This window comes from Euleptes europaea, chromosome 16 (genome assembly GCF_029931775.1).
Source record: "Euleptes europaea isolate rEulEur1 chromosome 16, rEulEur1.hap1, whole genome shotgun sequence".
NCBI classification, from domain to species: domain Eukaryota; kingdom Metazoa; phylum Chordata; class Lepidosauria; order Squamata; family Sphaerodactylidae; genus Euleptes; species Euleptes europaea.
The window spans coordinates 4966842-4979312 of NC_079327.1; the positions used below are offsets into that span (position 1 = coordinate 4966842).

General features: G+C 44.6%; 1 protein-coding gene across 1 annotated transcript in view; it reads left to right on the plus strand.

The window, feature by feature from the left end:
• The window catches only part of TDRD3 (tudor domain containing 3), a 70177-nt gene that overhangs the window by 38120 nt on the left and 19586 nt on the right, over positions 1-12471 (plus strand). Inside the window, exons 9-11 of the mRNA XM_056862190.1 lie at positions 567-723; positions 3339-3464; positions 10931-11763. Coding sequence (XP_056718168.1) covers positions 567-723; positions 3339-3464; positions 10931-11763 — 1116 coding nt within the window. The remainder of the gene's footprint in view (positions 1-566; positions 724-3338; positions 3465-10930; positions 11764-12471) is intronic.

Sequence of the window (12471 nt, forward strand, 5' to 3'; positions counted from 1 at the left end):
GGAACCTGTGTACATGACCCAGATGGTTCCTCTTTAAGAATTTGCAGCTGCCAACTCTGTTGAATATTTTTCCATATGAAAGGGCCAGGGATGCAGTCTTCTCTATTCAGGGAGGTCAGTTTAACATTAATAAAACATCGATTTATTTTGTAACCCCATCTTGTATTCGGAGGGTCAGGTCATGCTAAAACTTAAAGTGCCTTGCCTCGGACAATGGTGTAGAAGCCATCAGTCTTAGGTTTTTAATGTTTGCACAAAATACTGTGCCATGTCCTTCTTTAAAAAAATATATGCATGGAGTCCCACAAAGGTTTGCTGTGATGTCTTAACTAAGGATGAATTAGGGTGTTCCTGTATGGCCAAGATGAAGGTAATTTGCATGTTCCCATCACGTGTACGAAGCTGTGACTTTCATGAGAAGGATTCACAGTTCAACAAGAGAGTCTTCCTTATTACTAGTGAAAGAAATATATCTGTAAAAGCTTTAATGCTGTTCAATTTTTAAAGCCGAACATTTATATGAAGTACACCGTACCCTCTGGTTGACTCCTGTTCGCATTTTGCAGGTTGATGAAAAGGCTCTCAAACACATAACAGAAATGGGCTTCAGCAAGGAGGCGGCCAGGCAGGCGCTTATGGATAATGGCAACAACCTTGAAGCTTCGTTGAACTTCCTTCTGAACAGCAATAAACCAATAAATGTTCAAGGGCCACCTCTTCGAGGTACAACTGATCATTTAAGATTATCATTTAAAAGTAGTGTTTGCACCAGAAACAAGAGTCTTTTGAATTGCTGCAAAACATGGTTCACTTGGCTTCCTGTGAATAAATTTGTGCGGCCATCTGTGTGTACAGAAAAATGTTTTGGATCTGTATCACAACATGCTCGCACAGTGTTTGTGAAGCCTCTTGAATGGCTGATACTGCCAGAGATGTAAAATTTCCAGAAACGGGTGCGGGGAGGATATCCCAATTTGGGGCGAGAGGAATGGAAATTCTAGGAGTTTCAGAGGGTAACCTTGTTGGTCTCCAGTAGAACAGCTAGATTTGAGGTACCAACAAAATTTTGAGGACTATAACCTTTTGAGAGTCAATGTTCCCTTTGTCAGAAATTGAAGTACATGCAACACTTACTGCTTTATCAAACAAATTTTACTGCTTTAATGGTTTAACTTGCATCATTCGTAACTAACAGCATATAAAATTGCAATATTTGACACATTTATGGAATTTAAAAGTTATAAATGCCTTAGTTCTCTACAAGGAAAAATTGCAAATATACCCTATACTTGAGAGAAAGTTGCAAGCTGACGCTACCTTACCACCTGTACCTTAGTTCCAGCTAGGTGCTTTTTTCTTCCCTCTATGGCTACTGGTTAAGGAAAGCTCAGTTCTCAGTAAATCTTTCAGAATTTCCTCTGAGGCTTTGGTGCAATTTCTGCCCCACCTCCTTCTCATCTTTTTCCCCTCCACCAAGGTAGGGCAATAAGCTACTTTGTTACCCATTTTGTGGGTATATGTGTCACAGTGGTTTGAGGAGGGAGGTGACAAGGTCAACCACAAAGGAAAGAGTCAGGTCAGAAGCACAACAGAGGGCATGCAACAGCTGAGAAGCAATGAAAGTCCTGCATGCTCCCCTTTGTGAAGACTAGGTATCCTAGGAGCAGAAGTGCATCTTGAATTGAACAGCTTTGTACGTCTACTGCATGCCCACATTGTCTTTACAAGCATTTTGCTCATTCTAAAAGAGCAAAAACTTCATGGGAGTTTTTTTTTTCGGCACTCAAAATTTCAAAAATTTTCATTGGGGAAAAAGGCCTTGGGAAAAAACACATCTTTTTTTCTCCGAATTTTTCCATTCCCCCCCGGGGACTTCACATCTCTAGACACTGCTGAATATCACAGAGGGATAGAAGGCAGATGGCTGGACTGTTAATATCCTTCAGCAGGAAGGGTAGACAGCAGCAGTGAGAAGAAACTAGAGCCTTGGAAAGGTAGTGGCGAGAGTCTGAGGAGGTAGCCAGGAGGGTCTGGGAAATGAATGCTTGCAAAGGAATGTGGGTCTAGATCAGGGGTGTCGAACTCATTTGTTAAGTGGGCCAGATATGACATAAATGTCCCTCGGCCAGGCCAGGCCTTGCCAGCCCAGCTCGGGACTGGGGGTGGGTGGGCGCCTGCCTCGGCTGGCTCACAGGCATGATAAGAGCTCTCAAGGGGCCAGATCTGGCCCATGGGCTTTATGTTTTGACACCCCTGGTCTAGAGGGTTGGAGGAAACGGCAAGTCAGAGGAGAGCATGGAAGGAGGAAACCTGGCCAAGAGAACGTGCACAGAGGAGAGAGATGCACATTACCAGGTGTAACAGAAACCGCAAGCTTATTTTGTTTGACAAACGTTGAATGTTGGACTAGAGGAGAAGCAGTCGCTGTCCGTGTGAGCAGAAGCTCACTAGCCATGACTAAAGAACTATGATTTTAACAAAAGGAAGTGAGTCTTATTCCATCCACGAAGATAATTTCAGAAGTTAGCTGTGTTTCGTTGCAGTAGAACAGCTAGATTCAAGTCCAGTAGCACCTTAGCATGGGGAAGGCACTGGCAAATCACCCCGCAAACAAAGTCTGCCTAGTAAACGTCGGGATGTGACGTCACCCCATGGGTCAGGAATGACCCGGTGCTTGCACAGGGGACCTTTACCTTTTTTTTTAGCACCTTAGCTATCAACAAGATTTTTGGGGTGTGAGGTTTCAAGAATCAAAAGTTTTGTATCTGATGAAGGGAGCTTTGAGGGAGGGGTGAATGGTTACAACAGGCCCAAAGCTCTTTCATGCAGCTCCAGATGAAGCCTCTCATATGCTAGATTCCGTGTCCACTGATATATATTATTTTGTTTTGAACTGAAAATCCGGTGCAAACATTTTGGTTTTGTCAAGTGGGCTACAAATGCCATCATTTTTGAGTGCGCTGTGGCAGATTAGTGACAATGGTAAATAGATTAAAACTTTCTTTCTGGGAGGAAGATAATAGTCTTTTTAACACTTAGTATTGTTGTGATTATCTCTAACCGGGTTTGCAATTTTTGTAAGGCCCCGTTTCACCCCGAGATGATGACTTTAATATAGATGTCATTGACAGTACTAAGTAGAAGAATTCTCCCAGCATTCGAGTGCCTGGTACATGTTTCGTCCTTGAATAATGGGGACTCTAACGGTATATCTTGTCATTTCCTGGATAAAGAAATGTAGTTTGGGGGTTGAATTGTAAGAACATTTTTAATTGCTTCCATCTTCTAGGTTCAGTTTATTTTCCCATGTCTCATTCGTTTATGTGGCTTATCTCCAGGGAAAGGAAAAGGTAGAGGCCGGAGCCGACCGGAAGATGAAGAGGAGATGGGGAGTGCCCGGCCTTCAGCTCCGAGCACGTTGTTTGACTTCCTGGAGTCTAAAATGGGTACTCTCTCAGTAGAAGGTATGTAAAGGGCTGGGAGGTTTCAGGAGGAGCTTGGGTCAGAAATGGAATTCGCTTTGTGGGGGACTGGAAGGGATCTAGTGGATTCCAACTATGGAAGCACTGTTGTTGTCTATGCAGTATTGATCCTTGCATGTAAGATCCTCCACGTGTGTAGGTCCCAGACCTTGGCGCCAGGGATCTTAGTCCATGTATAGATGGGCACAGTCTTGCGGTGATATTTAAGGTGCGATTGTGAGAAAGGACAGAGAGAAACGGCAACTTTGAATAGTGCTAGGTTTGATCTTTATTGAACAGACACACACTGATAGAAGAAGCGAGAAAAGCATAGATGCAGAAGCTATAAAATATCAACAGGCAGTTTAAACCAACTCCTGGTGGCAGCCGTCCTTATTGACTAGATGCATTAACCCACAGGTAGTCCAAAACAAAGCCTACACAAGAGGGTTGTCTGTGTGGTGTCCAGGAGAAGGGGAGAGAGAAGAAGCTGGCTGGAGAGGAGGATGTTGTGGGTGTGGAGGAACAAGGTATGGGGCTAAGGTTTCTCTTGGCTGCCTTATACTGAATCAGACCCTTGGTCCGTCAAGGTCAGTACTGTCTACTCAGAATGGCAGTGGCTCTCCAGGGTCTCAGGCAGGGGTCTTTCATATCACCTACCACCTGGGCCTTTCAACCAGAGATGCCAAGGAGTGAACCTGGGACCTTCTGCATGCCAAGCAGGTGTTCTGCCACTGAGCCACGGCCCGTCCCCTTGGAAGAAGAGGGCAGCTGGAACGGGGGAGAGTGGAGGGGAAAGCTGACAAAGACAGAGAAGTTAGAGGAAGAAAGAAAGAAGGTTAATATATTGCCCGATCCTGTAGCTTGAACATGGTCTCAGAGTTCTGGAGTGGCGAGGGAAGAAATAGGGGGAAATATTGATTGTTGCAGCAGCTGGACACAAGATGGCACAGAAACACCCTTCTCATCCCAAAATTGTAACCCAAGGAAGCAGATGTTTAAGCTGTGAAACTGTTAAGATAGTTCAGTAACTCATGACTGATAAATTTTGGCTTCTGTTGAAGCTATCCTTCAGCACGTTTGAACAGTCAGGACTTGCATTGGAGAAACTCCACTGATCTGCTTCATAAAGATACTGTGTGGGTGGGTCATCCTTCTACAGTTTCTTAGCATGTAGTACCTAGTATTTTTCAAGTGCTTCTATAAATAACGAGCCACGATATATTTTCACCAAAGGCTGAGTAATGGTTGATTATAGGTAATTGCAACATATGCTTCATTGCTAGATGCTAAACAACAATTGGATTGCCTTAAGGTGAGCTGAATGAGAAATAGTTTGGAGAGCATTAAGTAGTATCTGTGTGTTTAGATCAAAGATTTAATCAACAAACAAATAAAACCTATTTATTTTCAATTTCTGTACTGCCTTCCTGTCGTGCAAACCTTGTGAGGTTCTGCAAGTTGAGGGAAACGGTTGGAAGATAATAAGTGATCTTGTGGGATCTCACTGGCAGGAGAAGTAAAATGTTAGTATTCCTTCCCTTCCTTCCTGCCTTCGACACATTGCTTGGTTTTGTGCAAAGTTCTTCGTCCTGGAGAGGATAGAACAAATTATGGAAGTGATGGACTTTTGGATTTTATTCTTCACTGTCTCAAAGTTGGCAAGAGGCTACATAAGGATGAAAGGTGTTGTGCCCAAATAGATATTTGGCTTTCAGGGCAAAATCAAGTCCATGTCAGGCTGGGTATGTTTGTGTGCTGGCTCAGCAAAAGACATTTAAGATAGTCTGGGATCTGGAAGACAAATGGAAGGAACTGGGTGTTTTCAACCTGGAGGACATGATTGTGCCCATTGGATCTCTCAAGGGCCGTTACATAGAAGAGGGGGGGACAGTTGCTCTCTGTTCTTTCAGAAGGCAATATTTACATTTAATTGGTTTAAGTTCCATGAGGGTAGATTCAGTGTAAGGTTGGGAGAAACTTCATAAAGGGGTTCAACTGCAGAACCAGTTGGCCGGCAGGCTGATGGAATATCCCTATTTGCAGGTCTTTGTAACAGGTTGGAAAGCCATCGGTCGTGATCGGTCATTTATTTATTTATTTATTTCAATTTGGCTGCCCTCCCCAGCCAAAGGCTGGGCTCAGAACGACTCACGCAACATTCCAACGTGCAATTAAAATAGCATAAAACATCTAAAACACGATTAAAACAGCCCTGTAAAATCCTAATATAAAGTATCCGATTAACATAAAAACCAAATGGCGCCCTTCCATATCGTAGCGTAGAGCTACAGTGGGGCAAACAGGTGGACAGGCCCGCATAGATGGTAAGAGGGAGGAATCAGAAGTGGAAGATTGGAGGGTTGGGGATGCCAGCGTTTTTGGAAGGAGGAACCATAAGCCCGGCGGAATAGCTCAGTTTTACAGGTCCTGCGGAACCCTTTGAGGACCCACAGGGCCCTGGTCTCACTAGAGAGGCTATTCCACCAGGTAGGGGCCAGGGCAGAAAAAGCCCTGGCCCTTGTTTGGATTTCCTGCATTGAGCACGAGGTTGGATTAGATCAGGGGTGTCAAATATCCGCACCCCCGAGCCAGCTGAGGCAGCCACCCCCCCTCCAATCTGGGCTGGCGAGCCGTGGTCCAGCCCGACCAAGTGACATTTATGTCATATCTGGCCCTCGTAACAATTGAGATCCACACCTCTGGATTAGATGGCCCCCGTAAGGTCCCGCATAATTCTGTGAACTTCTAGCCTGCTGACTGCCGCAATGAAAGCAGTGTGTGTATATGTTTGTAACTGATGTTATTGAAACTGTTTGGCTTGCTTGAAGTAAAAAGATTGAGCCTTCCCCCTGTGGCCGTCGGCTGTGGTTAGCACTTCATAATTATTACAAGGCTAACCGCTTCTTCCTCTTTTGTTCTGGTTGTGAAAGGTTTAAAGAATTGCCTTTGTTAGCTTTTTTTTTTTTTTAGTAACTTGAGGTCATGATAAATCCCATTAAAATGTGCTCTTTAGCTACTTTTTGTGTGCGTGCTGTTTTGAGAGATGTTGCTATGGGAAAGTACCACGGTTATGTTTTCATTACTTCCTGAAACGCAGGCTGGAGACACGTGCTTGTTATAGGAGAGTGTTAACAAATTTCACTGTGATAATGCCATTACATGTGCTCGGACACAGGTTGAAGGAGCTGTATATGTTCAGCCTGAAGAGGAGAAGACAGAGGGGATATGATAACCATGTTCAAGTACTTGAAGGGCTGTCATATAGAGTAGGGTGCCGAGTTGTTTTCTGTTGCCCCAGAAGGTCGGACCAGAACCAACGGGTTGAAATTGAATCAAAAGAGTTTCCGTCTAGACATTAGGAAGAATTTCCTAACAGTTAGAGCGGTTCCTCAGTGGAACAGGCTTCCTCGGGAGGTGTTAAGTGCTCCTTCCCTCAAGGTTTTTAAGCAGCGGCTAGATGGCCATCTGTCAGCAATGCTGATTCTGTGACCTTAGGCAGTTCGTGAGAGGCAGTTTATGAGAGGGAGGGCATCTTGGCCATCTTCTGGGCATGGAGTAGGGGTCACTGTGTGTGTGTGTGTGTGTGTGTGTGTGTGGAGGAGGTAATTGTGAAATTCCTGCATTGGGCAGGGGGTTAGACTAGATGACCCTGGTGGTCCCTTCCAACTCTATGATTCTATGATACACTGCTGGGGTAGGCGCACAAAGCTTATAAATACGGCTTGCTTGCCTTTCCCCTTACAGTTGTTCCATATTCATGCCTTTTTGGCATTGTTGATCGGTGCGAACACCCATAATATCTTTGGATTGTAATACATGTAAGATCGATTAACAGTGCCCTAGTTCATCATCGGTCTCCCGTGCAGTTCCGCATTGAGACTGCACATGTGCAGGCCCTGCCTTGGACTAGCTTTTGAACGCTTGGGGGCGCTAGAACCTCCGCTGGATCCGTTGGAAGTTCACAAAAGGGTATGCTCTGAGACATGGGCCAACTATGGGTAACAATAAAAGGTGGGATGAAATAGGCTCTAATTCCTTCATGAACTTCGTGGGAGTGGAGGAGAAACTATGTAGATACTGCAGTACAATGCACACATTCTCCCATCTGTATCATAGAATCATAGAGTTGTAAGGGGCCATATAGGCCATCTAGTCCAACCCCCTGCTTAATGCAGGATCAGCCTAGAGTATCCCTGACAAGTGATTGTTCAGCTGTTGCTTGAAGATTGCCACTGAGGGGGAGCTCACCACCTCCCTAGGTAGCTGATTCCACTGTCGAACAACTCTTACTGTAAAAAAATTTTTCCCTAATATCCAGCCAGTACCTTTCCGCCCTAAATTTAAACCCATTATTGCGAGTCCTATCCAACAGGCTAGTCTGATCTCGTCAGATCTCAGAAGCTAAGCAGGGTCAGCTCTGGTTAGTATTTGGATGGGAGACCACCAAGGAATACCAGGGTTGCTGTGCAGAGGAAGGCACTGGCAAACCACTTCTGTTAGTCTCTTGCCATGAAAACCCCAAAAAGGGTTCGCTGTAAGTCGGCTGCGACTTGACGGCACTTTACACACACACACATCCAACAGGAACAGCTCCCTGCCCTCCTCTAAGTGAAAGCCCTTCAAATGAAAGAGAACAATCCTGTCCCCCTTCAACCTCCTCTTCTCCAGACTAAACATTCCCAACTCCCTCAGCTTTTCCTCATAGGGCTTGGTCTCCAGGCCCCTGATCATCCTCATCGCCCCTGATGTATCATTTTAGCTTCTAAGACTCACGTTGTTCTCATGTAACCAGACGTGGTTTGGACGAGAACCAATTAAACATGAACATGAAGCTGCCTTCTACTGAATCAGACCCTTGGTCCATCAAAGTCAGTATTGTCTAGTCAGACCGGCAGCAGCTCTCCAGGGTCTCAGGTAGAGGTCTTTCACATCACCTACTTCCCCAGTCCCTTTAACTGGAGATGCCGGGGATTGAACCAGGGACCTTCTGCATGCCGAGCAGATGCTCTACCACTGAGCCACAGCTCCTCCCCGTCCTGTGCCTTTCTCTGCTCTCATGCGCAGATTCCTTTCTCCCTTTCCTCGTTTGCTCAAGCCGTGGTTTGCCTCAGCTGCATCAACTCTGGTTATTAGCAGAGTTGATGCAGCTGTGGTTTGCCGTGAGCTTTGCAAATTGTGGTTTTTGGAGGGTTTGCCGCCTAACAGCAGTTCCAGAGGGGTCACCGCGTTAGTCCGTTGTAGTAAAACAAAACAGTTGTCAAGGGGCACCTTAAAGACAGCAGAGAGGGTGCCCCTTGACTTTTGTTTTGGCTGTCAGCCACCCATTACTTGTCAGTTTGGTCATGGCAAACAATTGGGGGGGTAGAGCAAACAGAGGGAGGGAGGATGGAATTAGTGGGGCGGGGGAGGAGAGAAATAAAAGTCAATCAACAAACCTCTTCTCCATATTATGTAGAGCCTGTTCCAGATGTTCAAATCAGCTCCCAGTTTCTAATTGGGTAAGCCCTTAACAGTGCTTGAATTAGTTTTATTGATTTTAAGATAAGTACTCCCTTGTTAACTTTATTATTAATTGAATGCCATGTTCTTACAGTGAACTGAAATGTAATTGTACGTAGACGCGCACGTTGCTTTGGGTAGCAGCTGTTTTGTTCTCAGATTAGATATTTAGGCTGCTTTATTGAATTGCATCGGAGGTCAGCGTTGGAAGTCTGGAGTACTCCAGGTCTCTTGATTTGGGTGGCTTTCCCAAACCAGTGTTACTAATTCAGATTGTGCACATATAGGCACATTTGATTCAGTTTTGATTCTGGCAGGTCAGTGAGTCAATATAAGTCCCCTATCCTACCGTGTGTGTGTTTTTTAAAAAAATTTCTTCCCCCCTCTATCCCAGCCTAGGCCGGGCTCAGAGCGGCTCACATCAGTCAGATATACATACCATATATAAAACCAAATACAGTCTATAAAACTGCAACATAAAATTAAAAATTAAAAACTTCAGCTACCAATTTGCGCCAATTTCAAACAGACTATCTGGGAGTGATTTTGGACTTGGAAATCTCTCACCCTTTAAACAAACATTGATTTTGTTAACCATCATGAAATGTTTCCAGCCCAGTGAATTTTTGTGGCTTCCTTTAGTTCAGCGTGATGATTTCATGCTCCCGGGTTTGTGCTAACCTAAATAAAAGATCGACAGCTTCAAAGGGGAAATGCTTGTCATTTTAAACTACCAGGCAAAAAACGAAAGTGTTCCTGTCTGCAGTTCGGCGAAGGGACGGAAATGTTTTCCAGGCCGTTTCCCCCAGAATTATTCCTACCATAATAGCTGAAGGGAGGTCTAAATGTGCAACCCAGTGTGTCATCACTCGGATGTCCTAAATGCTTAATTTTGGCTGGAGAGTGACCCCGGGATTCCAAGATGCTAGCATGAGAGGTATCGGCCAGAGTACTGGGAAAGTGTTTGATCTCGGTTGAACTATGGTTATCCGTTATGTATGGGCCAGAAGGCATTGAGGCATCATTTCAAGTGTAGTACGTTCATGGAAGAACTCTGAATGAAAACGTGGTGGGAAATCAGGTTGGGACCTGATGTGGGGATAATGGTGTGTTTCACCAACTAGTGCAATACCTGCTTTGAGAGCCAGCATGGTGTCGTTGTTAAGAGCAGTGGACTCTAATCTGGAGAACCGGGTTTGATTCCCCACTACACATGAAGCCAGCTGGGTGACCTTGGGCTAGTCACAGTTCTCTGAGAAGTCTCTCAGCCCCACCTACCTCACAAGCCTCTTTGAGACTCCTTTCGGTAGAGAAAAGCGGGGTATAAAAACCATTTCTTTTATCGTGTGTGTGTGTGTTATGTCCTGTTAAGTCACTTCTGATTTATGCCGCCCTCCGAATTAATCATCTCCAAAACATCCTACCATTAACAGCCTTGCTTAGGTCTTGCAAAATGAAGGCTGTGGCTTCCTTTCTTGAGTAATTTTACCATGCAGCTGGCATATAAATATTAAAAATAAATAATATTTGGGAATTTTTAAACGCTGTCATGTAAAGGGTTAGTTGACCTGAATACCAAACCTATTATAAAGTGCATAACTTTGGTTGGATTTACATCCCACTTGTTTTAACTCTTGTAACTATGAAAATATTCCAGTTACTGCCAACTGGGATTTCAGTAGTTTCTTACATGTCTTGTTAACGTTTTTCATACAGACAGTCAATTGCCTTGCTTCATGGCTTGATCACATGTATTAAGAGTTTCCCCTCCTCCCCAATTTTCTTTGCAAATGGCCGTTTTGTACCAGTTGTGAGCCAGAGCAGAACTTTAACCTCCACACGTTATTTCTGCGCCAGATGGATAACCTCGTTTTTGTTTCCTGATTAAATGCCTCGAATGCTTTAACTGCCCTCATTTGATGCAAATTAGTTGTGCCACTAATTGGCTTGCGTTTTTGTTTTTCTAGAACCAAAGTCGCAGATATCATCGCCGCATCAGGGACAGTACCGAGCGCTGAACACTGAGCAAAATGGCATAAAAGGTTATAACCATCAGAGACATGCTCCTCGAAATGAGAGACAGCCGAGGAATGAGAAGCCCCCTCGTTTTCAGAGAGAGAGTCAGAGTTTGAGGCACGTTGGGGAAGGGAGCGGGCTGTTAAGAGCCAAAACTTCCGAAAGGCAAAATTCCTTGGGCCCTGACCAATGGACTGAAGAGAGAAATAAGTGTGATAGGCTTTATCCTCAAAAAGATCTTGTGTACCCGACAGCTGTCCACCCGGGTGACTTTCATTTCAAGCGGAGGGACAACCCGCTGCAGAACAGACAAGGGAAAGTGGCGTCGTTCATGGAAATGAAAGACAACCCGGTTGTTCAAGATGCACCCGAAAACAACAACCAGAAACCCAGAAGTAGGGAAAATCAGCTGCATCAGCCCGACAGTTTCTATGATAGGAAAACACTAATGCTGACCAACGAAACATTGGCCACCTTAAAAAACGAGCAGCACTTTGGTATGAACGTGGAGTATCAAAACCCTGTTAGAACTGATCGTTTTAGTTCTGTACCAAATGGCGATATGGAACATTTTCAGAAAGGAAGGAGGGTTGGACCTATTAAATTGCCTACACCCAACATGGCTACATCATTTGACGTTAAAATGTATTACGATACTGGTCCCAAGAAGAGATCGGGGCCCATTAAGCCAGAGAAAATGTTGGAACCATGTAGTTCGGGGGAGTATGGAAAAAGCTGGCAGCCAGGGGACGAATGCTTTGCCCTTTACTGGGAAGATAACAAGGTATGTCCTATTCAAAACAAAAGTAGCATAAATGGTATTTTGTTCCAAGAATGAACCACTGCTCAGTGTGGTTGTTGGGAAAATGGACATTCTTTGAAAGTTGAATTTCTCTTTGGTTTTACGTCTCCTTATCCTGCTTTGAAAGCGAATAGTGCTGAGGAACTGGAATGTGTCCAACTAACAAAATTTATTATCCCTATAATGCTGGGTGTTCAGGATGTAGTGGTTAAGAGCAGTAGACTCTAATCTGGAGAACCAGGTTTGATTCCCCACTCCTCCACATGAGCGGCGGACTATGGTGAACCGGATTAGTTTCCCCACTCCTACACATGAAGCCAGCTGGGTGACCTTGGGCTAGTCACAGTTCTCTCCGAACTCTCTCAGCCTCACTTACCTCACAAGGGCCTGTTGCGGGGAGAGGAAGGGAAGATGATTGTAAGCCGGTTTGAGTCTCCTTAAAAGGTAGATAAAATCGGCATATAAAAACCAACTCTTTCTTTTTAGATGTAATCGGCATGATAGGTGTACATCAGGTGTGTGTGGGGGGTCCTATTTAGTAATTCAAATGTCTCACTGATGCTGGTTAGCTCGGAGGAAGATGTGCAGCCATTTGGCTTCCTCTAAAAACAGAATGAGGCTGAGAGCAGTTTAGCTTATCCTTTGTCTTCAACAAGTAGTGCAATGATTATTTATTTAGTTATCGATTTT